General features: G+C 42.2%; 1 protein-coding gene across 5 annotated transcripts; it reads right to left on the bottom strand.

Moving 5' to 3' along the window:
- Positions 1 to 4,993: 4,993 nt before the first annotated feature.
- On the bottom strand, positions 4,994 to 17,229 carry LOC118936575 (uncharacterized). 5 transcript variants are annotated; one of them, XM_090201388.1, is made up of 14 exons: positions 16,924 to 17,229; positions 15,289 to 15,408; positions 14,832 to 14,893; positions 13,926 to 14,074; positions 13,489 to 13,617; positions 13,236 to 13,347; positions 13,083 to 13,149; positions 12,935 to 12,981; positions 10,655 to 10,836; positions 10,407 to 10,520; positions 7,606 to 7,892; positions 7,157 to 7,255; positions 6,081 to 6,159; positions 4,994 to 5,249 (listed from the first exon to the last, which is right to left on the bottom strand). In XM_090201388.1, the coding sequence occupies exons 3-14, from the start codon at positions 14,878 to 14,880 to the stop codon at positions 5,238 to 5,240; spliced, it is 1,326 nt and encodes a 441-aa protein (XP_090057514.1). In that variant the 5' UTR covers positions 14,881 to 14,893; positions 15,289 to 15,408; positions 16,924 to 17,229; the 3' UTR covers positions 4,994 to 5,237. The 5 variants fall into 5 exon arrangements, with proteins under 5 accessions (XP_090057514.1, XP_090057515.1, XP_090057518.1 ...); XM_090201389.1 differs by having other exon boundaries at positions 15,374 to 15,408; positions 16,924 to 17,053; XM_090201392.1 differs by lacking the exon at positions 16,924 to 17,229 and having other exon boundaries at positions 15,374 to 15,525.
- Between the last annotated feature and the right edge of the window lie 9,482 nt (positions 17,230 to 26,711).

The raw sequence follows: 26,711 nt of genomic DNA on the forward strand, positions 1-26,711 counted from the left end.
TTTGCAGATAGAGATGCTAGTGTGGAAGGAGCATCTTCCACTTTGCAAGATTAAGATTTTTAAGAATATGATGATCATGTCTCTGTCAATTCGGAGTCTGACAGTGAGTTGTAAGAAGAGGATGAGATTGACCTTCAGCTAGCCCCAGGACCAGCCCTTCAGCAGCCAGCCCGAGGACCAACCGTCAGCAGCCAGCTCGTCAGCAACCAGCACAAGCCCCAGGACCAGCCTGTCAGCAGCCAGCCACTGGACCAGCCCATCAGCAGCCAGCCCGTCAGCAGCCAGCCCGTCAGCAGCCAGCCCCAGGAACAGCCCGGCAGCAGAAAGCCTCAGGACCAGCCCTTCAGCAGCCAGCCCCAGGACCAGCCGTCAGCAGCCAGCTCGTCATCAACCAGCCCCAGCCCCAGGACCAGCCTGTCAGCAGCCAGCCACAGGACCAGCCCATCAGCAGCCAGCCCGTCAGCAGCCCGCCCGTCAGCAGCCAGCCCCAGGAACAGCCCGTCAGCAGCTAGCTCCAGGACCAGCCCGGCAGCAGCTAGCCCCAGGACCAGCCCGGCAGCAGAAAGCCTAAGGACCAGCCCTTCAGCAGCCAGCTCGTCAGCAGCCAGCCCCAGGACCAGCCCGTCAGCAACCAGCCCCAGGACCAGGATCAGCCCGTCAGCAGCCAGCCCCAGGACCAGCCCGTCAGCAGCCAGCCCCAGGACCAGCCCGTCAGCAGCCAGCCTCAGGACCAGCCCATCAGCAGCCAGCCCCAGGACCAACCCATCAGAAGCCAGCCCGTCAGCAGCCAGCCCCAGGACCAGACCATCAGCAGGCTGCATCTCTGATCAGTCTTCTCCTTGTATGAGCTGAAATTTTAGAGGGACGGCCAGGTCTTGGTAGATTTGCAGTGGTCTGATACTCCTTCCATTTCAATATTATCGCTTGCACAGTGCTCCTTGGGATGTTTAAAGCTTGTAAAATCTTTTTGTATCCAAATCCGGCTTTAAACTTCTTCACAACAGTATCTCGGACCTGCCTGGTGTGTTCCTTGTTCTTCATGATGCTCTCTGCGCTTTTAAAGGACCTCTGAGACTATCACAGTGCAGGTGCATTTATACAGAGACTTGATTACACACAGGTGGATTGTATTTATCATCATTAGTCATTTAGGTCAACATTGGATCATTCAGAGATCCTCACTGAACTTCTGGAGAGAGTTTGCTGCACTGAAAGTAAAGGGGCTGAATAATTTTGCACGCCCAATTTTTCAGTTTTTGATTTGCTAAAAAAGTTTGAAATATCCAATAAATGTTGTTCCATTTCATGATTGTGTCCCACTTGTTGTTGATTCTTCACAAAAAAATACAGTTTTATATCTTTATGTTTGAAGCCTGAAATGTGGCAAAAGGTCGCAAAGTTCAAGGGGGCCGAATACTTTCGCAAGGCACTGTATATGCATATCCTAGCTTCTGGGCCTGAGTAGCAGGCAGTTTACTTTGGGCACGTCAGACAGGCGGAAATTCAGGAAACTAGACCGTGCACTGAAATATTAACGACTGAAAATGCAGCAGCAACTCTTCCAAGGGTCCATTAACTACTGAATATGCAGCAGCTACTCTTCCTGGGGTCCATTACCTACTGAACATGCAGCAGCCACTCTTCCTGGGGTCCATTACCTACTGAACAGGCAGAAGCTACTCTTCCTGGGGTCCATTACCTACTGAATAGGCAGAAGCTACTCTTCCTGGGGTCCATTACCTACTGAACAGGCAGAAGCTACTCTTCCTGGGGTCCATTACCTACTGAATAGGCAGAAGCTACTCTTCCTGGGGTCCATTACCTACTGAATAGGCAGAAGCTACTCTTCCTGGGGTCCATTACCTACTGAACAGGCAGAAGCTACTCTTCCTGGGGTCCATTACCTACTGAATAGGCAGAAGCTACTCTTCCTGGGGTCCATTACCTACTGAATATGCAGCAGCTACTCTTCCTGGGGTCCATTACCTACTGAATATGCAGTAGCCACTCTTCCTGGGGTCCATTACCTACTGAACATGCAGTAGCCACTCTTCCTGGGGTCCATTACCTACTGAACATGCAGCAGCCCCTCTTCCTGGGGTCCATTACCTACTGAATATGCAACAGCTACTCTTCCTGGGGTCCATTACCTACTGAACATGCAGGAGCTACTCCTCCTGGGGTCCATTAACTTCTTACGGATCACTGGGACGCGAGCGTCTCATGTTGACAACATCCGGTGAAATTGCAGAGGGCGAAATTCACATTACAGAAATCGTAATATTAAACATTCATGAAAATACAAGTGTCATACATAATTTAAAAGCTTAACTTCTTGTTAATTCAGCCGCATTGTTCAATTTCAAAAAGGCTTTACCGCGAAAACACACCATGTGATTATCTGAGGACAGCGCCCAGCACACAAAGCATTAATAATGATAATAACATGCATATATTAGCAACTGAGACTGAGGAGCTGGCCGTTTACAATGGGCACCTTTTCATCCAAGCTACACAATACTGCCCCTGCAGCCATAAAAAGTTAAGTAATTTTTCATGCTCAGTTTTCCTGTGTGTATCAAGGATGGTCCACCACCCAAAGAACATCCAGCCAACTTGACACAACTGTGGGAAGCATTGGAGTCAACATGGACCAGCATCCCTGTGGAGCGCTTTCAACACCTTGTAGAGTCCATGCCCCGACGAATGTAGGCTGTTCTGATGGCAAAAGGGGGTGCAACTCAACATTAGTAAGGTGTTCCTAATGTTTTGTACAGTCTGTGTGTTATCTGGTGGAAGGGTGAAATAAATTAAGTTACTCATTAAAACTTCAGGCTAGGTGTCCCGCTAGCAGGACATCTTCTGGTGAAACTGGAGGGCACGCAATTCAAATAAATAATCATAAAAATAACGAATATTAAACACTTAGGAACATACAAGTGTCTTATATCGAATAAAAGCTTAAATTCCTGTTAATCTAACTGCACTGTCCGATTTACAATAGGCTTTACAGCGAAAGCATGCCATGCGATTGTTTGAGGACGGCGCCCCACATAGAAATATTTTTCCACCAGCACAGGTTACATAAATTCACAAAGGGAGGGAGGGACTGGTTCCCTTCACAAAATAGATGGCATCATGAAGCAGGAAAATTATGTGGATATATTGAAACAAAATCTCAAAATTTCAGTCAGGAAGTTAAAGCTTGGTCGTAAATGGGTCTTTCAAATGGACAACGACCCCAAGCATACTTCCAAAATTGTAGCAAAATGGCTTAAGGACAACAAAGTCAAGGTATTGGACTGGCCATCACAAAGCCCTGACCTCAATCACATACAACATTTGTGGGCAGAACTGAAAAAGTGTGTGCGAGCAAGGAGGCCTACAAATCTGCCTCAGTTACAACAGCTCTGTCAGGAGGAATGGACCAAAATTTACCCAACTTATTGTGGGAAGCTTGTGGAAGGCTTCTAACTATCCTCGCTCCTCGCCATGTAAATCTGACATGAGAAAACATCAGGTTTCTAACTATCCTCGCTCCTCAACATGTAAATCTGACAGGAAAGAACATCTGGTTTCTAACTATCCTCGCTCCTCAACATGTAAATCTGACAGGAGAAAACATCAGGTTTCTAACTATCCTCGCCATGTAAATCTGAGAGGAGAAAACATCTGGTTTCTAACTATCCTCAACATGTAAATCTGACAGGAGAAAACATCTGGTTTCTAACTATCCTTAACATGTAAATCTGACAGGAGAGAACATCTGGTTTCTAACTATCCTCAACATGTAAATCTGAGAGTAGAGAACATCTGGTTTCTAACTATCCTCAACATGTAAATCTGAGAGTAGAGAACATCTGGTTTCTAACTATCCTCAACATGTAAATCTGAGAGTAGAAAACATCTGGTTTCTAACTATCCTCAACATGTAAATCTGAGAGTAGAGAACATCTGGTTTCTAACTATCCTCAACATGTAAATCTGACAGGAGAAAACATCTGGTTTCTAACTATCCTCAACTTGTAAATCTGACAGGAGAAAACATCTGGTTTCTAACTATCCTTAACATGTAAATCTGACATGAGAGAACATCTGGTTTCTAACCATCCTCAACATGTAAATCTGAGAGTGGAGAACATCTGGTTTCTAACTATCCTCAACATGTAAATCTGAGAGTAGAGAACATCTGGTTTCTAACTATCCTCAACATGTAAATCTGAGAGTAGAAAACATCTGGTTTCTAACTATCCTCAACATGTAAATCTGAGAGTAGAGAACATCTGGTTTCTAACTATCCTCAACATGTAAATCTGAGAGTAGAGAACATCTGGTTTCTAACTATCCTCAACATGTAAATCTGAGAGTAGAAAACATCTGGTTTCTAACTATCCTCAACATGTAAATCTGAGAGTAGAGAACATCTGGTTTCTAACTATCCTCGCACCTCAACATGTAAATCTGTCATCGTCATCCAGACCCTAAAACCCTCTATTTTTGTCAATCCACTCGTCAGGATTGGAACTTCACAACGTTACACCCAGAAAGGTGAAAGTGTTAAAGTAACAGGAGTTATATTTGGTATTTCCCAAATAGAAAGGCTTTCATCTATTCATTTAAGAACAGGTTTCCATCTCAACCATAATGTTAGCCAAGTTGTTTTGATTGTAAATCCAGGACAGAATTAAAGACAGAATTTGAGGAAGATGTGATAAGGACAACTATTCTCTAATTGTTTGAAATCAGTGGATCCAACATGGATGTAAAACATGCACACAGGATAAATACAATTGTTTATACAATGGAGCTTTCAAATATTTACCCACTGCTAGTGGGGCAACCTTAGCATTTTCTGATTGGTCAATTCTTGGAAGCAATACCATCTGTTTATTGGCTAGCCAGAGCAATTCTTCTGATTGAGATCGAGCACAGCAATGTGATTGGCTGTGTATTATTGACATTGCAATACCCATGAGAAAATACAGTTGAACAGTTTCATTCTATGATTTTATTACCTAAATCTTTTTTATTTTATTGTAGCTTTGTTGACAATAATTAAATGTGTACATTCATTGTGTTATTGCATTAATACAGTCTGAACAGTAGTTATTTGGGGGAAGTTACCAACATAAAAGTGTAATATTGGAATATGTCTGACAAGTGGAAGTCCTGCCCAGTGTGAAAGCCAACACACACAGCCTTACACACTCAGCTCCCTGTATTCTACAGCTGCACTGCTACAGCTTCACCTGGAGGGGCGACAGAAACAACCAGATTAAAGGGACAGGACAAACAAGACCAATGACAGATAACACATCTTATCTGAAAGACTCTCCTGACATAAATGTCCCAATAGAGTCACTATGAAACAGAAACTGACTGGCCGGTCCATATTTAAGCAGAGTGGGCTGGCCTAAATTGGGGGTTCCCAAAGAACAACTGTTTGGGGCGGGGGGGGGGGGGGGGGGGGGGGGTAGTATGTAAGAAAATACATGTAAATGTTGAAAAGAAAAACAGTCACATTATCAATCATCACAGATCACTGCACCTGTACATAGCCCACCTGTACATAGCCCATCTGTAAATAGCCCATCCAACTACCTCATCCCCATACTGTACTTATTTATTTATCTTGATCCTTTGCACCCCAGTATCTCTTCTTCCACATTCATCTTTTGCACATCTATCACTCCATTGTTTAATTGCTATATTGTAATTACTTTGCCACCATGGCCTATTTATTGCCCTTGTCTTACCTCATTTGCACTCACTGTAAATATACTTTTTGTACTGAATTATTGACTGTTTGTTTGTTTATTCCATGTGTAACTCTGTGTTGTTGTTTGTGTCGAACTGCTTTGCTTTATCTTGGCCAGGTCGCAGTTGTAAATGAGAACGTGTTCTCAACTAGCCTACCTGGTTAAATAAAGGTGTTCTCAACTGGCCTACCTGGTTAAATAAAGGTGTTCTCAACTAGCCTACCTGGTTAAATAAAGGTGAAATAAAATATAAAAAATGTTCACAATCCCCGACTGATTTCAAAACAAGATAAACATGTCATAAATAAATACATCACTCACCCTAACGTCAGGACCAGACTCCACAGACAACAGGTTGGGTTGGTCCTCCTCTTCCTCCTCTTCACCAGTGGGAAACCAGCTAGGATAATATTACACAGACGGATTAGATTACATCAGATATTCATTGATTTATTGATTTGATAATTAAAGTATAAGGACACTCCAGCCGGAGACAACATTATATATGACCTCAGTTATATTACTCTGTCAACTAGTAACACAGAGATGAACATCACAGAGACAACATTATATATGACCTCAGTTATATTACTCTGTCAACTAGTAACACAGAGATGGACATCACAGAGACATTAAACATTAACACAGAGATGAACATCACAGAGACAACATTATATATGACCTCAGTTATATTACTCTGTCAACTAGTAACACAGAGATGAACATCACAGAGACATTAAACATTAATCGTCATCTGAAATTGTGTGTTTATTAAGACTTAACATTAAGTCTTAATAAAACCTCCAAGGAAAATGTTCATGGAACCATAGTAAGACGTTCTCAGAACCTCCCTGGAACCATAGTTAGATGTTCTCAGAACCTCCCTGGATCAATAGTATAACGCTCTCAGAAACCTCCCTGGAACCATAGTAAAACGTTCTCAGAAACCCCTCTGCAACCTAAACCTTAACGTTCCCAGAACAGGCTAACTCTTCACTTCCGTTTTCAGAACGTTTAAAAAACGCTCCGTTTTACCAGTCAGTAAAGTCATGGCTTCCTCCCAAGAACTTTCAGCAAATCAAATTCGCTAGTTGGGATTCCAGTTCTTGTACTCCATGTCATATGCCAAATTATGTTGACAAGGAGTAGAATGTTATCACAAAATTGACTGGTGCCTAGGCTAAGAAGATCCCGTAGGGTTCAGAGCCTGTTTTGAGAGGGAGACCTGTCAAGACTTGTTTAGCAGGACCAGGCTAACTGTAGAATTAGATAGCAGGACAAGGCTAACTGTAAACTTGATTAGCAGGACCAGGCTAACTGTAGACTTAGATAGCAGGACCATGCTAACAGCATTCGTAAGTCAGGCTAACTGTAGACCTAAGTCAGGCTAACCGCACCTGGAGGTGAAGAGAGCCTTCTCGTTGATCATCTGGACTCTGAAGATGTTGACAGCCTTATAGACGTCTATCACATCCTGGTACTTCTCCAGTAGATGCCTGAAGAGAGAGAGACAGGATAGAAAAGAGTCACTCCACAATATCACCACACTTGACAAGATTAAACACAACAATGTGGAGTTCAGACACTATAAACTTCCATTGGCAATCAATATCATCAATATCAACCAGCATACCTCATATCATCAATATCAATCAGCATACCTCATATCATCAATATCAATCAGCATATATTATATCATCAATATCAACCAGCAGATATTATATCATCAATATCAACCAGCACATCTCATATCATCAATATCAATCAGCACATCTCATATCATCAATATAAATCAGCATACATTATATTGTATCAGTTGTATTACATTATAATATCCTTAATATACCTGTAATATGTCCCAGACTCATCCTTCTGGTTCCTCTGGTCTGGCTTCATGTCCTCTCTCCCCCACTGGTAGCAGGGGCAGGGGAAGAGGTTTAGCCAGGGGTAGAGGCAGGGGCTGGGGCCTGGTCTGGTCCTCTCTCCCAGCGGCAGGTTCTGTGCCAGGTAAGGTCTGAGCAGGGCTCTGGGCAGCAGAGACACCAGCCAGTAGATGGGCTCCTCATTTACAATGTCATGGAAGCTCTGGAGGTACTGACGCACAGCTGCAGAGGGCTGGATGGAGGACAGGTTCTGTAGGCAGGAAGAGGAAGAGATGGAGGAAGTGAGACAAAGAGTTTACTATGTGGTTATGGCTAAGCTTAGTCGAATACATTTCAACTCAGTTTCACAGTTCCTGACATTTAATAAAAAGTTCAAATTCCATGTCTTAGGATCACCACTTTATTTTAAGACTGTGAAGTGTCAGCATAATAGTAGAGAGAATGATTTATTTCAGCTTTTATTTATTTCATCACATTCCCAGTGAGTCAGAAGTGTACATACACTCAATTAGTATTTGGTAGCATTGCCTATAAATTGTATAACTTGGGTCAAACGTTTCGGTTAGCCTTCCACAAGCTTCCCACAAGTAGGTGGGTAAATTTTGGTCCAGTCCTCCTGACAGAGCTGGTGTGACTGAGTCAGGTTGGAATGCCTCATTGCTCGCACATGCTTTTTCAGTTCTGCCCACATATTTTCTATAGGATTGTGGTCAGCGCTTTGTGATGGCCACTCCAATACCTTGACTTTGTTGTCCTTTAGTCATTTTGCCACAACTTTGGAAGTATTATTGGGGTCATTGTCCATTTGGAAGACCCATTTGCAACCAAGCTTCAACTTCCTGACTGATGTCTTGAGATATTGCTTCAATATATCCACATAATTGTCCTGACTCATGATGGCATCTATTTTGTGAAGTGCACCAGTCCCTCCTGCATGTCATAAATAAATATGTCACTCAAGCTAACATAAGGTCCAGACTCCACAGACCAGAGGTTGAGTTGGTGCAAAGCACCCCCACAATATGATGCTGCCACCCCCGTGCTTCAAGGTTGGGATGGTGTTCTTTGGCTTGCAAGCCTCCCCCTTTTTCCTCCAAACATAACAATGGTCATTATGGCCAAACAGTTCTATTTTTGTTGCATCATACCAGAGGACATTTCTCCAAAAAGTACAATCTTTGTCCCCATGTGCAGTTGAAAACCGTAGTCTGGCTTTTTTTTAGGTTTTGGAGCAGTGGCTTCTGCCTTATATCCACTCGTTTCACTGTGGATATACAGTGCCTTGCGAAAGTATTCGGCCCCCTTGAACTTTGCGACCTTTTGCCACATTTCAGGCTTCAAACATAAATATATAAAACTGTATTTTTTTGTGAAGAATCAACAGCAAGTGGGACACAATCATGAAGTGGAACGACATTTATTGGATATTTCAAACTTTTTTAACAAATCAAAAACTGAAAAATTGGGCGTGCAAAATTATTCAGCCCCCTTAAGTTAATACTTTGTAGCGTCACCTTTTGCTGTGAATACAGCTGTAAGTCGCTTGGGGTATGTCTCTATCAGTTTTGCACATCGAGAGACTGACATTTTTTCCCATTCCTCCTTGCAAAACAGCTCGAGCTCAGTGAGGTTGGATGGAGAGCATTTGTGAACAGCAGTTTTCAGTTCTTTCCACAGATTCTCGATTGGATTCAGGTCTGGACTTTGACTTGGCCATTCTAACACCTGGATATGTTTATTTTTGAACCATTCCATTGTAGATTTTGCTTAATGTTTTGGATCATTGTCTTGTTGGAAGACAAATCTCCGTCCCAGTCTCAGGTCTTTTGCAGACTCCATCAGGTTCTCTTCCAGAATGGTCCTGTATTTGGCTCCATCCATCTTCCCATCAATTTTAACCATCTTCCCTGTCCCTGCTGAAGAAAAGCAGGCCCAAACCATGATGCTGCCACCACCATGTTTGACAGTGGGGATGGTGTGTTCAGCTGTGTTGCTTTTACGCCAAACATAACGTTTTGCATTGTTGCCAAAAAGTTCAATTTTGGTTTCATCTGACCTGAGCACCTTCTTCCACATGTTTGGTGTGTAATGCTAAAAGACCTTGAACTGAATGGAGTCAAAAAGGGAAAAGATAGAAGATATGATTGGTTTACGTTTTGGGGGTGTGTCTAAATACACCAAAACCTGGGTAACCGAAATTTAACTTGAAATTAACCAAAACAAAAAAAGTTAAATATGAGGAATTGAAAATGTTTATGGAAGGTTTTTGGAATTGATAAATCACCTACTACGTTCTAGTTGAATTTTCTTGCTATAAATCCTCTTAAATTATATATTAATATATATTATCTTAAATTGTATAAATAGATATATTATCTTAAATTAAATGTTATGATATATTATCTTAAGTTGTATAAATATATATATTATCTTAAATTGTATAAGATATATTATCTTAAATTGTATTTGAAGATATATTATCTTAAATTATATAAATAGATATATTATCTAAAATTGTATATTAAGATATATTATCTTAAATTGTATAAATAGATATATTATCTTAAATTGTATAAGATATATTATCTTAAATTGTATTTGAAGATATATTATCTTAAATTATATAAATAGATATATTATCTAAAATTGTATAATTAGATATATTATCTTAAATTGTATATTAAGATATATTATCTTAAATTGTATAAATAGATATATTATCTTAAATTGTATATTATGGGTGATTGTTATAACAGCTTCCTACCAGGTGTGGTTGAGTTTGGTTCTGGGCCTCCTTCAGAGACTCCTGGTAGCGTTGATGTGTTCTCTGGAGAAACATCATGATGTCTGGAGGACCCTGGACTGTTCTGATCAGCACCTGGCTCATACACACATTTACACTGTTATACAGAGCAACTTATCTTAAGAGAACTAGGGACGACAACCACGTATCACAGTCATAGTAAGTAAATCTTTATGGTATTGGTTTAATTGAATGTATTTTATTTTCACCCGCAGCATGGGGATGACTCTGTCCAGGTATAGCACCTCCTGGTGGCAGAAGTCAGCATAGCAGCGGGCAGGCAGACGTCTGGAATACATCCCTCTGAGGAAGGTTGTGTCGAGGATCTCATCTGCTACTCTCTCACTGGTCTCCCACAGGACGTCATAAATACTCACCTCTTCAACCAGCTCTGGGGGAGGGAGGGAGGGGCAGTGTTCACAACTACTACTGTGGTACAGTTTAGCAATGATTAGTACAAAACCCAAAACAGATCATAAAAAAAACCCAATTGTTTCAACACTCTGAGCACATTTTGAGCACATTTTGTGGAATTTCTTTCCTTCTTAATGCATTTGAGCCAATCAGTTGTGTTGTGACAAGGTAGGGGGTGGTATACAGAAGATAACCCTGTTTGGTAAAAGATCAAGTTCATATTATGGCAAGAACAGCTCAAATAAGCAAAGAGAAATGGCCGTCACTCATTATTTTAACTTTTTAGGGATAGGGGGCAGTATTTGGAAGTTTGGATGACTGTGGTGCCCAAAGTAAACTGCCTTTTACTCAGGCTATTCTAGAAATCCTCTTCCTCTTTAACGGGATATCTTCAACATTCTAAATCTCCCTTGATTTAAATCTCCCACTTCCAACATTCTATTCACTCTAAACAATCTGACATTCTGAAGAGGAATGTTGATGATGGTACTTGCGAATGCCCTTTCAAGCTTTCAAACATGTTGAACCGATCTGGAATTAAGCTTTTTATCCTCCTAGAAAACCTCATCCTCTTTAATAAGGATCCGCCTCTTTTTTTTTCAATTTCGCCTGTAATGACACACACATCTAACTGCCTGTAGCTCAGGCCTTGAAGCAATGTCCAGCTCATCCCAAATCATCCAAATTGGGTTGAGGTCGGGTGATTGTGGAGGCCAGGTCATCTGATGCAGCACTCCATCACTCTCCTTCTTGGTCAAATAGCCCTTACACAGCCCGGAGTTGTGTTGGGTCTTTATAGTCCCACTAAGTGAAAACCAGGGATGGCGTATCACTGCAGAATGATGTGGTAGCCATGCCGGTTGAATGTGCCTTGAATTCAAACTGAATCACTGACAGTGTCACCAGCAAAGCACCATCACACCTCCTCCTCCTTGCTTCACGGTGGGAACCACACATGCAGAGATCATCCATTCACCTACTCTGCGTCTCACAGATACACGGCGGTTGGAACCAATAATCTAAAATCGAATGTCCATTGCTCGTGTTTCTTGGCCCAATCAAGTCTCTTCTTGCTACCTTTAGTAGTGGTTTCTTTGCAGCAATTTGACCATGGAGGCCTGATTCCCGCAGTCTCTTCTGAACAGTGGATGTTGAGATGTGTCTGTTACTTGAACTCTGTGAAACATTTATTTGGGCTGCAATTTCTGAGGACGGTAACTCGAATGAACTTATCTTCTGCAAGCAGAGGGAACTCTGGGTCTTCCTTTCCTGTGGCGGTCCTCATGAGAGCCAGTTTCATCTTAGCGCTTGATGGTTTTTGCGACTGCACTTGAAGAAACTTTCAAAGTTCTTGAAATTTTCCACATTGACTTGCTTAATTTCTTAAAAACATTTTCCAAAAAAGCAGATGAATCGATTACCTTTGAAGATCTTCATGTTTTTGCAATCCCAAATGTCCCAGTTACACAAAGTCCTTCTTTATACCCCCCCCCTCAAAAAAAAAATATTTTTTTATTTTATTATTTATTTATATATTTTATTTTATTTGGCGCGTTTGATTCAGAAATACACCAGTTCACCTACAAAGGAATGTAAAAAGTAACTTGGTCCAAACATTTCAGACAACGTTTCTAATCCAACCTCAGGTACCCTAATATGTAAATAATCGATCAAATTTAAGACGGAATAAACTGTTTTCAATACTGGAGAAAAACAACGAGTCATTCACGCTCACCAAAATAGTAGAGTCCTTCTGAGTGACACTTAGAAAACGATCACTTCTTAATTTTTCCCATAAAAAAAACATTGAACAATTTCTAAAGACTGTCGGCATCTAGTGGAAACCAGAGGAACTGCAATCCTAATCATTTGGCTTTCCCATAGAAAAGCATTTTGACCTCAAAAAAACACATTTCCTAGATGGTTTCGCCTACCAAATCAGTTATGTTATACTCAGACATTATTTTAACAGCTTTAGAAACTTTAGAGTATTCTCTATCAAATACTAACATGCATATGCATATCCTAGCTTCCTAGCTTAGTCTATCCGAGGCAATGGGCCAAGACATTCCTACCTCTCTCGTGTGATTTCTTCTGACTTGGTAATGCTGCTAAACCAGATCTAAAAGAAAATGAAATAAAAAAAGACATGAATGTAATTGAGTTTTAATATGGTGCATGTATAAAACATGTCCAGATACAAGACAGTGTTAGACCTGCTACCTTGTCTCCATAGAACACACATAGAACCTCAGCTCTGCACAGGACACGTCATTCCAGCCCTGCCCACCTGTTGTCAAGACAAATCTCACTTCAGTTATTTCAATGTGCTCAGAGAGTGTGTGTGTGTGTGTGTGTGTGTGTGTGTGTGTGTACCTCCAGTGTGTAGCTCCATACAGTTCTCCCCCTGTCCAGAGTTACTGGGCTCATCCTCCTCCCAGTAGAAACTGTCAACAGCTGAGCCGTCACTCCACAGCCACATCCCCTCCTTATCACAGAAACACATTGATTGATGGATTGAAACCACTTCATTGTTTTTAAACAGAAAGTACGTTGACCTTTTGCCTCTGTAAACTGTAGACATTTGACAGACTGACAGACTGACTGATTAATTATTGACCCAGTGTACCTGAGCTGCATCGTAGCCTCCTATCCAGACCGGCTGGTCTGTGTGTCTCCTGACCAGATCCTGGACAAACACCTGTTGACCCGGGCTGTGAACCGACACCAGGTTCCCTCTGTGCTGGGAGCAGTACAACTAGAGAGACAGTCAGAGATGTGTGCTAGTCTTGAAGTATCAATGGTTGTGAAATAGTATTAGTTGTAGGAGTGACAGCAGTAGAAGTGGTAGTATTGGTGACAGAAGTAGTACTAGTAGTAGTAGTAGTAGTAGTAGTTTTTAATTTAACTAGATTTTAAAGTATACAATTTTATGTGAAAAAAAACAGATTTTAGCTTCATTCTTTTACCATAGATTTGCCCTAAATCAATTCCTAACCAACTCTATTACAGCAACAGAACAAGTTGACCTTTAGTTTCTCAGTCTCTCCCAATTACAAGCGTTACCTCTGCAGTGGCCCAGGTGGCCCAGACGGGGTAGAAGGAGAAGCAGCGATGCTCATTCTGATGCCACCCGGCTGGGCATGGTGACTGGGAGTCCACCCCTTCCACCTCCTCCTCTGTAGTGTTCACTACCCCCGGGGCAGCATCCAGCCCTGGAACAACAACACACACCGACAGTATGTACTGTTCAAGAGCTGTGCTTGACTTAGTTTACCTGGTACATTGGAAGCAATTAATGGAATAATCCCAAAAATGCAAACTAAGCTAGATCAAGTAGCACCTCAAATACTGTATAGCATCTAGAGTTGGGTTTGACTAGATACAATGCTATTTTACTGTAAACAAATTGACAACAGACTTTCAGCACTCTTATAGGGAAGGACATTCAACATGCACACGGCCCTTTCACAGATGGTTGATGATTGCCCGAGTGAAATTCATGATCAAAAGATTGTGGGGGCTGTTTTGTTAGACTTCAGTGTGGCCTTTGACGTTATCATTCATAGTCTGATGCTGGAAAAACTTAAGTTTTATGGCTTTGTACCTCCTCCTATATTGTGGAAAAAGAGTTACCTGTTTAAATAAATAACAATTTGTATTTAAGAATTTGTTCTTAATTACAGACCTGCCTAGTTAAATAAAGGTAAGAATTTGTTCTTAACTGACCTGCCTAGTTAACTAAAGGTTAAGAATTTGTTCTTAACTGACCTGCCTAGTTAACTAAAGGTTAAGAATTTGTTCTTAACTGACCTGCCTAGTTAAATAAAGTTTAAGAATTTGTTCTTAACTGACCTGCCTATTTATATAAAGGTTAAATAAAAAAGTGTTTTAACAGAACACAGAGGGTGTTTTCTATCAATCATTTTAACTGTTTACACACACCGTCTGTTTTTCAAGTTTCATATTCACCTGTTGAGAGGTGCATAGCCGTCACTACACAACAAAGCAGCAGAGACATTCTGCCAACCGACCTACAGAGGAAACATTGATATTACTTTACATAACAACTCTACATTTAACAACCTCTAATAGTGTTAAAGGGATCCTGGATACCATTTTAATGTCTCCGTGTGCATTAGGAAGGAAGGTAGTGGTTGTTTCACGAGCAAATGCTATCTAGCATTAGCACAATGACTGGAAGTCTACAGGTACGGTAGCATTGCTAATACACCTGTAGACTTCCAGTCATTGAACTAGAATCGTACATTGTGCATTTAACATAACTTATTTTAAAATGACATCGCTTAACATGACAAAACAACACAAATGAACTTTTAAGTGACATAAGTTAACATGACATAACATAGCAGCTCCATCTGTAACGTAGCACATTACCTGTACATGAATCAGAGAATGTTGAGAGTACCTGAGCTGGCTAGAAACACAGTGACAGTAGTAGTAGTAGCTTGGTCTTGGTAGTGTAGCTCAGAATCAGAGAATGTTGAGAGTACCTGAGCTGGCTACTGCTTCTGGCTTGGATTAGTCACTGTTGAGGAGGAGGAGTGAAATGAGGTGATGTAAGGAGAAGAGATGAGGAAATAATAAGGTACTGCAGAACAGCAACCAGACCATATCCTCCTCTCTACACTAGTGGGTGTGTCCTAAAAGCCTCAGCCCTGCCCACTCTCATTATCAGTCAGACTAGAATCACACCAATAACCTGCTAGTTCTAACAACACATCTCCTGTTCTGACAGACTAGAATCACATCAACGACCTGCTAGTTCTAACAACACATCTCCTGTTCTGACAGACTAGAATCACATCAACAACCTGGTAGTTCTAACAACACATCTCCTGTTCTGACAGACTGGAATCACATCAATATCCTGCTAGTTCTAGCAACACATCTCCTGCTCTGACAGACTAGATTCACATAAACAACCTGCTAGTTCTAGCAACACATCTCCTGTTCTGACAGACTAGAATCACATCAACAACCTGCTAGTTCTAGCAACACATCTCCTGCTCTGACAGACTAGATTCACATAAACAACCTGCTAGTTCTAGCAACACATCTCCTGTTCTGACAGACTAGAATTACATCAACAACCTGCTAGTTCTAACAACACATCTCCTGTTCTGACAGACTAGAATCACATCAACATCCTGCTAGTTCTAACAACACATCTCCTGTTCTGACAGACTAGAATCACATCAACATCCTGCTAGTTCTAACAACACATCTCCTGCTCTGACAGAAGACACAGAGAAAACCGCTCAGACACACACTAACCTTAAGTAAGGTCACACACTCTCTCTCTCTCTGTTTTACACGTAAAAATTATAGTGCATGTAAATGAAGGAAGAAAATTGTTTGCAAAAAAAAAAACGCCCTAAGAGAGCCTTTTCATTTCTCTATTTGGTCGGCGTGTGATTTGGGTGGGAATTCTAGTTTTCCTATTTCTTTGTTTGGCCTGGTTTGATTCCCAATCAGAGGCAGCTGTCTATTGTTGTCTCTGATTGGGGATCATACTTAGGCAGCCTTTTTTCCCACCTTAGTTTGTGGGATGTTGTTTTTGGTACTGTGCTGTTTAGCCCTACTAGATGTTACATTTCTTTTTTTTTCTTCTTTTTTCGGTGTTCATTTAATAAATTAAAATGTATGCCTACCAAGCTGCACCTTGGTCTCATTCCAACAACGGACGTAACAATATTGCAGGAGCAACAAGTGGACCACATTTTAACTTCTTGACTATACTTGAGACGCAGACGTCTCAAGTAGGCACCTGGAAATGCAAATGCGCTACGCTAAATGCTAAATGTACTCGTTACAACTCAAACCTTGATCAAAATTCACAAGCAGGGTATTGAATTAAAGCTACACTCGTTGTGAACCTAGCCAGCAAGTCAGATTTTTAAAATGCTTTTCGGCGAAAGCATGAGAAGCTATTATCTGATAGCATGCACCCCCCAAAATACCAGCACGACACGTAAACAACAGATTTTGCGGTAGCCGGCGCTACCCAAAACGCAGAAATAAAATATAAAACATTCATTACCTTTGACGAGCTTCTTTCTTGGCACTCCTATATGCCCCATAAACATCACTATTGGGTCTTTTTTTCGTTTAAATCGGTCCATATATACCCAAAATAGCTTTGTATGGAAGCTGTGTCATTCAGAAAAAAACATCGTTTTTAAACGCTGCGTAATTTTTTTTAATTAAAAAAGTCGACGATAAACTTTCACAAAACACTTCGAAATCCTTTTCGAAATCCAACTTTAGGTATTAGTAAACATTTATAATCTATCAAAATGATTACAGGGCGATGTATATTCAATAGCTCCTCGCTTGCAAATCAATGGCTGCCAATGTCTTCATTAACAACATCCGGGTGAAGACTGGAAGAAACGGATGCCAGATAGATGGATTTTCCAACAATTAATTCAATTGAAAATGACGACAATGGCGACATCGTGTGGAATTTGTATGAATTGCATGCAGGTCGATATTACATTTTGTCCTCTTTTAACAACTCGTGGAAGTGACTTATGGAAATTATTTTTAGCTTTCAGAGAGCAGTTTTTCTTGCGTTTTTCAATGAAACACACGATCTGTTATAGTCACAGCCGTGATTTAACCAGTTTTAGAAACTTCAGAGTGTTTTACCCACACATACTAATCATATGCATATACTATATTCCTGGCATGAGTAGCAGGACGCTGAAAAGTTGCGCGATTTTTAACAGAATGTTCGAAAAAGGAGGGGGTAGAAGTAAGATTCAGAAACCACGTCAATGGCGGTTTTAAAACTACTCGCGCGTTGAGGTTGTTAACCTCTCTGCGCACGGAACCCGGCAGCAGGCTGAAATTCTACAACATACGGTGATCGCTACATAAATAGTAATATTACACATTAATGAAAATAGAAGTGTCTCACATGTTTCGAAAGCCTAGAATCTTGCTAATCCAACTGCGTTGTCAGACTTAAAAAAGGATTTACTGCAAAAGAATACCATGGGATTATCTGAGGATAGAGCCCCATAAAAAACAATTATTTCAACAAGCACAGGCTAACAAAATCACAAACTGCAATGAAATTTGCTCCGCTGTTTCATTGATTTACTGTATTTTTTAATTAAGGGGACCTCTATTTTTGAAAACTCATTATGAATGATGTTGACTAAATGTGTTATGAAGATTGTTATGAATGATACTGCAGCCAATTAGGTAACGTGACTGAACAAAGTGTAAACAAATGGTTAAAAAGATCTAAGTTTAGCATTTTCACAGTAGCTCTGAGACACTACTTACATAAAAGGCATTCACATTCACAGAGATAGCAGATAGTGACTATGTGCGTTGAGTTTTGTATGTTCCCCTTTTCTGACAACAGTCCTTTGAATTATCATTAATAATCATATTGAATTAAACTTTTTATTTGCTAGTATCCAAGAAAAGGCGAATCAGACAGAGCACCTATCCTAGAGTTAGTTCTTAGGGCATCAATCGTAAATGTTAGGCCAACAGTGTGTTCTCTGCCAAGAAAACATGTGTTCTTAGGGTAGTCTGGACCCAGTTAACATAGTGGGGAAAAGATGTGTTCTTAGGGTAGTCTGGACCCAGTTAACATAGTGGGGAAAATATGTGTTCTTAGGGTAGTCTGGACCCAGTTAACATAGTGGGGAAAAGATGTGTTCTTAGGGTAGTCTGGACCCAGTTAACATAGTGGGGAAAATATGTGTTCTTAGGGTAGTCTGGACCCAGTTAACATAGTGGGGAAAAGATGTGTTCTTAGGGTAGTCTGGACCCAGTTAACATAGTGGGGAAAGATGTGTTCTTAGGGTAGTCTGGACCCAGTTAACATAGTGGGGAAAAGATGTGTTCTTAGGGTAGTCTGGACCCAGTTAACATAGTGGGGAAAGGCTGATCGCCATTCGCAACTAAAGTAAAGCTGACTCTACTTTAACTTCATTTTTCGAAAAAGGTGGGGAAACGCAAAGTCAAAATTATGAAAAGTTAAAAAAAAACGTACATTTACCCTCCACTTCATTACTGTCTGGAACCAAATGAGATGGATTACGTTTTTCCAAGAGGCCGCCATTGTTTGAATAACATGGCAACCATGTTTAAAATCCACAAACTGGAATACACTTCTTAGAGTGACAATGGAAAACAGGCTAAACAGGTAACTCAGCAACGACCCAGAATCATCTGATCATAATCATTTCAGGGAACTGAACTGGCTTCCATTTGATCTCTGGTTGGTGCAGAGCTATCACGCCCTGACCATAGAAAGGCTTTTAATCTCTATTTTGGTTAGGTCGTGGTGTGACTAGGGTGGGTGATCTAGTGTGTTTATATCTATGTTGGCCTTGTATGGTTCCCTAATCAGAGGCAGCTGTTTATCGTTGCTTCTGATTGGGGATCATATTTAGGCAGCCATTTCCCCACTGTGTTTTGTGGGATCTTATTTTGAGTTAGTGCATGTAGCACCTCTGAAGTCATGGTTCGCTGTTTGTTTCTTGTTTTTGTTTTAGGTTTCACATTATAAAGATGTGGAAGTTAACTGTGCTGCTGTGCTGCTGCTCCAGTTTCAACTGACCTGAGCCCTAGGACAATGCCCCAGGAATACCTGACATGATGACTCCTTGCTGTCCCCAGTCCACCTGACTGTGCTGCTGCTCCAGTTTCAACTATTCTGCCTTATTATTATGCGACCATGCTGGTAATTTATGAACATTTAAACATCTTGACCATGTTTTGTTATAATCTCCACCCGGCACAGCCAGAAGAGGACTGGCCACCCCATATAGCCTGGTTCCTCTCTAGGTTTCTTCCTAGGTTTTGGCCTTTCTAGGGAGTTTTTCCTAGCCACCGTGCTTCTACACCTGCATTGCTTGCTGTTTGGGGTTTTAGGCTGGGTTTCTGTACAGCACTTTGAGATATCAGCTGATGTACGAAGGGCTATATAAATACATTTGATTTGATTTGAACTCCATTCTCGCTGCGCCTTGGTCCGCTCATTACGACGATCGTGACAGAAGATCCCACCACAACAGGACCAAGCAGCGTGCCCAGATGGAGAAAGTATCCTGGACTTGGGAGGAGATCCTGGCAGGACAGGATTGCCTTCCCTGGCGGGAGACAAAGGAGAGAAGGGAGGACATTGATGACGGAGGGGTTCACGGCCACAGAGTAAGCCCAAAAGACAGCCTAAAAAACTTTTTTGGGGTGGGGGCACACAGGGTGGTCGGCGGAGCCGAGGAATGAGCCAGAGACCGTCAGGGAGTCAAAGGAGGAACCTAATGAAAGATTCCGGAGAGAGGTGGTGGCGATGAGAGTGCTGCAGCGTAGGCATGCTGAGGAGCATGACACCAGTCCGGGGTCATCTGCACCGGTTTCAAGCATCTGGCCTTCAGTGCGCCTCCCAAGTCCAGTACGTCCTGTGTTTCCTCCACGTACTCGCCCTGAAGTGTGTGTCACCGTTCCGGTAGAATTTGTGCCGGCCCTACGCACCAGGTCTCCAGTGCGCCTCCACAGCCCAATACATTCTGTGCCAGGTTCCCGCACTCGCGCTGAAGTGTAATGACATCATTGTGCACCAATGGCTTCCGGCGACAGTCCCCAGTCCAGAGCTTCCGGCGACAGTCCCCAGTCCAGAGCTTCCGGCGACAGTCCCCAGTCCAGAGCTTCCGGCGACAGTCCCCAGTCCAGAGCTTCCGGCGACAGTCCCCAGTCCAGAGCTTCCGGCGACAGTCCCCAGTCCAGAGCTTCCGGCGACAGTCCCCAGTCCAGAGCTTCCGGCGACAGTTCCCAGTCCAGAGCTTCCGGGGACAGTTCCCAGTCCAGAGCTTCCGGTGACGGTTCACAGTCCAGAGCTTCCGGCGACAGTTCCCAGTCCAGAGCTTCCGGGGACAGTTCCCAGTCCATAGCTTCCGGCGACAGTTCCCAGTCCAGAGCTTCCGGTGACGGTTCACAGTCCTGAGCTTCCGGTGAAGGTTCACAGTCCGGAGCTCCCGGCGACTGTCACAGTCCGGAACCTCCAGCGAGGGTCAACGGGTCCGGAGCTTCCAGGCAAGGCGTCCAGTCCTTCTCCAGGGCAGGCGCCTTCTTCTGCGCCGGTGCCCAGTCCAGGCACGGTGTCCAGGCCCGCTCCATGGCCAGAGCCTTCTTCTGCACCGGTGCCCAGTCCAGGCACGGCGTCCAGGCCCGCTCCAAAACCAGAGCCTTCTTCTGCACCGGTGCCCAGTCCAGGCACGGCGTCCAGTCCAGCTCCAAAACCGGAGCCTTTTTCGGCGCCGATGTCCAGTCCAAGCACGGCGTCGAGTCCCGCTCCAAGGCAGGAGCCTCCCTCTGCGCCATTACCCAGTCCGGGTACGGTGTCCAGTCCAGCTCCATGGCCGGAGCCTTCCTCGGCGCCGGTGCCCAGTCCGGGTGCGGCGTTCAACCCAGCTCCATGTCCGGGGCCTTCCTCTATGCTGAGGTCCAGTCCGGGCCCAGTCAAGGCCTACCTTCACAGTTGCAAACAGTAGTCTAGCTTTTTTTATGGCGGTGGTTGAGTGGTTGAAAAATGAGTTTTAATGACTCCAACCTAAGTGTATGTAAACTTCCGACTTCAATATTTTTTTAAACATTATATTCATTGACATTGTTCTACAGAATACAGGATGAATAAGGTAATAAAAATATATATTTTCTTAGAAGTGAAGAACGTTATTATCCCCAAACTACAACAGTGACTGATAAATAGTGCATTTAAAATAGTAGTTTTTTATCTCTAGTGTATACAATTGAAGTCGGAAGTTTACATACACTTAGGTTGAAGTCATTAAAACTCGTTTTTCAACCACTCCACAAATTTCTTGTTAACAAACAATAGTTTTGGTAAGTCGGTTAGGACATCGACTTTGTGCATGATACAAGTAATTTTCCAACAATTGTTTACAGACAGATTATTTCACTTATAATTCACTGTATCACAATTCCAGTGGGTCAGAAGTTTACATACACTATGTTGACTGTGCCTTTAAACAGCTTGGAAAATTCCCGAAAATGATGTCATGGCTTTAGAAGCTTCTGATAGGCTAATTGACATAATATGAGTCAATTGGGGGTTTAACTGTGGATGTATTTCAAGGCCTACCTTCAAACTCAGTGCCTCTTTGCTTGACATCATGAGAAAATCAAAAGAAATCAGCCAGGACCCATACAAAAATTGTAGACCTCCATAAGTCTTGTTCATCCTTGGGAGCAATTTCCAAATGCCTGAAGGTACCACGTTCATCTGTACAAACGATAGTACGCATGTATAAACACCATGGGACTACGCAGCCGTCATACCGCTCAGGAAGGAGACGCGTTCAGTCTCCTAGAGATGAACGTAATTTGGTGCAAATCAATGCCAGAACAACATCAAAGGACCGTGTGAAAATACTGGAGGAAACAGAAACAAAAGTATCTATATCGACATTAAAACGAGTCCTGTATTGACATAACCGGAAAGGCCGCACAGCAAGGAAGAAGCCACTGCTCCAAAAACCGCCATAAAAAAGCCAGACTATAGTTTGCAAATGCACATGGGGACAAAGTTCGTTCTTTTTGGAGAAATGTCCTCTAGTCTGATGAAACAAAAATAGGACTGTTAGGCCATATTGACCATCGTTATGTTTGGAGGAAAAATGGGGAGACTTGCAAGCTGAAGAACACCATCCCAACCATCCCAATCTACTGCAGAGATAGCCTGCAAAGTTCTGTCATACTTTCCAGGTCTATGCCCAAACAGTCCGAGCTTCTAATTTTAAAAATGAATCTCTCCAGAAATGAGTCTCTCACTGTTGCTGCCGGTAATAGTTTCCCCTGAGCTCCCAGCTGTACCCTGGACACCATATGTGAATTAATTGCCCATCTATCTTCACAGTTCGTTCTGTTAGGTGACCTTAACCCGGGATATGCTTAACACCCCGGCCGTCCTATAATCTAAGCTTGATGCCCTCAATCTCACACAAATTATCAAGGAACCCACCAGGTACAACCCTAAATCCGTAAACATGGGCACCTGGGCACCCTCATAGATATTATCCTCACCAACTTGCCTTCCGAATTCACCTTTCCTGTTTTCAATCAGGATCTCAGCGATCACTAACTCATTGCCTGCATCCATTATGGATCCGCGGTCAAACGACCTCCACTCATCACTGTCAAACGCTCCCTAAAACACTTCTGCGAGCAGGCCTGGGTATCCTGGAAGGATATTGACCTCATCACGTGAGTAGAGGATGCCTGGTTGTTCTTTGAAAGTAATTTCCTCAGCATTTTAAATATGCATGCCCCTTTCAAAAAATGCAGAACTAAGAACAGATATAGCCCTTGGTTCACTCCAGACCTGACTGCCCTCGACCAGCACAACATCCTGTGGCGTACTGCTCTAGCATCGAAAACTCCCAGCGATATGCAACTTTTCAGGGAAGTCAGGAACCAATACACACATTCAGTTAGGAAAGCAAAGGCTAGCTTTTTCAAACAAAAATTTGCATCCTGAAGCTCTAACTCCAGAAAGCTCTGGGACACTGTAAAGTCCAGGGAGAATAAAAGCACCTCCTCCCAGCTGCCCACTGCACTGAGGCTAGAAAACGTTGTCCCCACCAATAAATCCACGATAATCGAGAATTTCAATTAGCATTTCTCTACGGCTTTCCTCCTGGCTACCCCAACCTAGGCTAATAACTTCGCACCCTGGACCCGTACAAATCAGCTGGGCTAGACAATCTGAACCCTCTCTTTTCTAAAATTATCCGTCGCCATTGTTGCAACCCCTATTACTAATCTGTTCAACGTCACCTAAAGACTGGAAAGCTGCTGTGGTCATCCCCCTCTTCAAAGGGGGTGACACTCTAGACCCAAACTGTTACAGGCCTATATCCACCCTGCCCTGCCTTTCTAAAGTCTTCGAAAGCCAAGTTAACAAACAGATCACTGACCATTTCGAATCCCACCGTACCTTCTCTGCTGTGCAGTCAGGTTTCCGAGCTGGTCACCGGTGTAGCTCAGCCACGCTCAAAGTACTAAACGATATCATAACCGCCATCGATAAAAGACAGTACTTTGCAGCCGTCTTCATCAACCTGGCCAAAGCTTTTGACTCTGTCAATCACCGTATTCTTATTGGCAGACTCAACAGCCTTAGCTTCTCAAATGACTGCCTCGATGGTTCACCAACTACTTCTTAGATAGAGTTCAGTGTGTCAAATCGGAGGGCCTAATGTCCGGACCTCTGGCAGACTCAATGGGGGTACCACAGGGTTAAATTCTCGGGCCGACTCTTTTCTCTGTATATATATAAATGATGTCGCTCGCTCTTGCTGTGGGTGATTCCTTGATCCACCTCTACGCAGACGACACCATTCTGTATACATCTGGCCCTTCTTTGGGCACTGTGTTAACAAATATCCAAATGAGCTTCAATGCCATACTTACACTCCTTCCATGGCCTCAGCAACCAATCGCTGCCTGCACCCGCCCACCCGACTAGCATCACTACTCTGGATGGTTCTGACTTAGAATATGTGGACAACAATACATACCTAGGTGTCTGGTTACACTGTAAACTCTTCTTCCAGACTCATATTAAGCATCTCCAATCCAAAATTAAATCTAGAACCGGCTTCCTATTTCGCAATAAAGCCTCCTTCACTCACGCTGTCAAACATACCCTCGTAAAACTGACGATCCTACCGATCCTCGACTTTGGCGATGTCATTTACAAAATAGCCTCCAACACTCTACTCAGCAAACTGGATGCAGTCTATCACAGTGCCGCCCGTTTTGTCACCAAAGTTCCATATTCCACCCACAACTGCGACCTGTATGCTCACATTGGCTGGCCCTCGCTACATATTCGTTGCCAGACCCACTAGCTCCAGGTCATCTAGTAGTCTTTGCTAGGCAAAGCTCTGCCTTATCTCAGCTCACTGGTCACCATAACACCCACCCGTAGCACGCGCTCCAGCAGGTATATCTCATTGGTCATCCCCAATGCCAACACCTCCTTTGACCTCCTTTCCTTCCAGTTCTCTACTGCCAATGACTGGAACAAATTGCACCCAAAAAAATGTTGGAGACTTATATCTCCCTCACTAACCTTAATCAGCAGCTATCTGATCAGCTTACCGATCACTGCAGCTGTACATAGCCCATCTAACTACCTACCTACCTCATCCCCATATTGTTTTGATTTACTTTTTTGCACACCAGTATTTCTACTTTTACATCTGCACATCTATCACTCGTGTTTATTTGCTCAATTGTAATTACTTTGCTACTATGGCCTATTTATTGTTTTGCCTCCTTACTCCATTTGTATATAGATTTTTCTATTGTGTTATTGACAGTACTTTTGTTTATCCCATGTGTAACTGTCTTGTTTTTGTCGCACTGCTTTGCTTTAACTTGGCCAGATGGCAGTTGTAAATGAGAACTTGTTTCCTGGTTAAATGGGGGGGGGAAATGAAGAAAAACAGCATTCCACATGCCACAATCAACAGCCTGATCAACTCTAGGTGAAGGGAAGGAGATGTTTGTGGCAAATGGTCACACCAGATACACCAGTTGTCTGATCCATGCCCATACCTTTTTTAAAGTCATCTTTGACTAACAGATACATATCTGTATTTCCAGTCATGTGAAATCAACAGATTAGTATCTGGTGAGTTTACATTGACTGGTTTCCTTTTAAGAACTGTAACTCAGTAAAATCTATTTAAATTGTTGCATGTTGAGTTGATATTGTTTGTTCAGTGTAGTTATAACTACTTGTTTTTCATATTATAATCTTGTGTATATAATTCGTTTTCAAGTTTTTTCAATTTGAACTTGTCATCCTCAATCCTTTTAAATGGATTATATAAACATGTGGTTGTATTGTGGTTTTAAATGGTCAAATCTAATCCCCTAGTGGGTCATAGAACACACCTTCCATGTCATTATTTTCCATTGAGCCCCTCGTTGATTATCCCTTACATAACATGGATTAGATGGTACAATCTGAATTGAAGGATTTCCCCTTTTGCCTTGTCATTGGCAGGATGTTTTTACACAAGGAAGTGAATCCTCCATATGACCATTTTAAAGGGGTATTATCCTTTGTTTTCGTGTTTGTTTTCATACAGTTTACAGGACATGTCTAGTGGTTAGGGGTTGTTTCTGGACAGGAATGCCAGCTCCACTTTGACATTATGCTAATGTTTTTCTTAATGTAAATTCAGTCCAGCACGGTGTCTTGTCTGATCGACACATCTATAGGTGGAATCCATGCAACATTCCCTATTTCTCCATCTCTCCACTAAACCGCTGGTTTGTTACTCATACACCGCATATCGTTGTCACAGGGGAGATGTTGTTTTTAGTTTGGCTGTGGAAAATATAAGTAGGGAAATAACACAAACATTCTGAAAGTGGTTAAATATTTATTTCCAGAAAAATACACATAATCGTAATCTTTTTTTAAACATTATATTTATTGATGTTTTTACCAGTAATCAACATACAGTAGATAGGCTACAGAATACAGGATGAATAAGGTAATACAAAATATTTAATTTCCTATAAATGAAGAACGTTATTATCCCCAAACTACAACAGTGACTGATATACAGTACATTTAAAATAGTACTTTTATGTCAGTGTATATATTTCACCAACACAAAATGAATGGGGCCGGACAGCTGTATATCCAATGTGACATTTTATACCTTTCCCTAAAGTTAACCTGAACTTAACCTAACATTAACCCAAACCTCAGTGAAGCTATACCTGAACTTAACCTAACATTAACCCAAACCTCAGTGA

This window comes from Oncorhynchus mykiss, chromosome 15 (assembly GCF_057628025.1).
Source record: "Oncorhynchus mykiss isolate SJ-2025 chromosome 15, ASM5762802v1, whole genome shotgun sequence".
Classification (NCBI taxonomy): domain Eukaryota; kingdom Metazoa; phylum Chordata; class Actinopteri; order Salmoniformes; family Salmonidae; genus Oncorhynchus; species Oncorhynchus mykiss.

Excerpts from the sequence above, each read along its gene's own strand:
- LOC118936575 (XM_090201387.1), bottom strand. Across the intron at positions 14,075-14,831 it reads GGCTATGCACCTCTCAACAG|GGCTGGATGCTGCCCCGGGG; the intron begins GTGAATATGAAA and ends TTGTTGTTCCAG. Across the intron at positions 13,150-13,235 it reads TATGGAGCTACACACTGGAG|GTGGGCAGGGCTGGAATGAC; the intron begins GTACACACACAC and ends TCTTGACAACAG.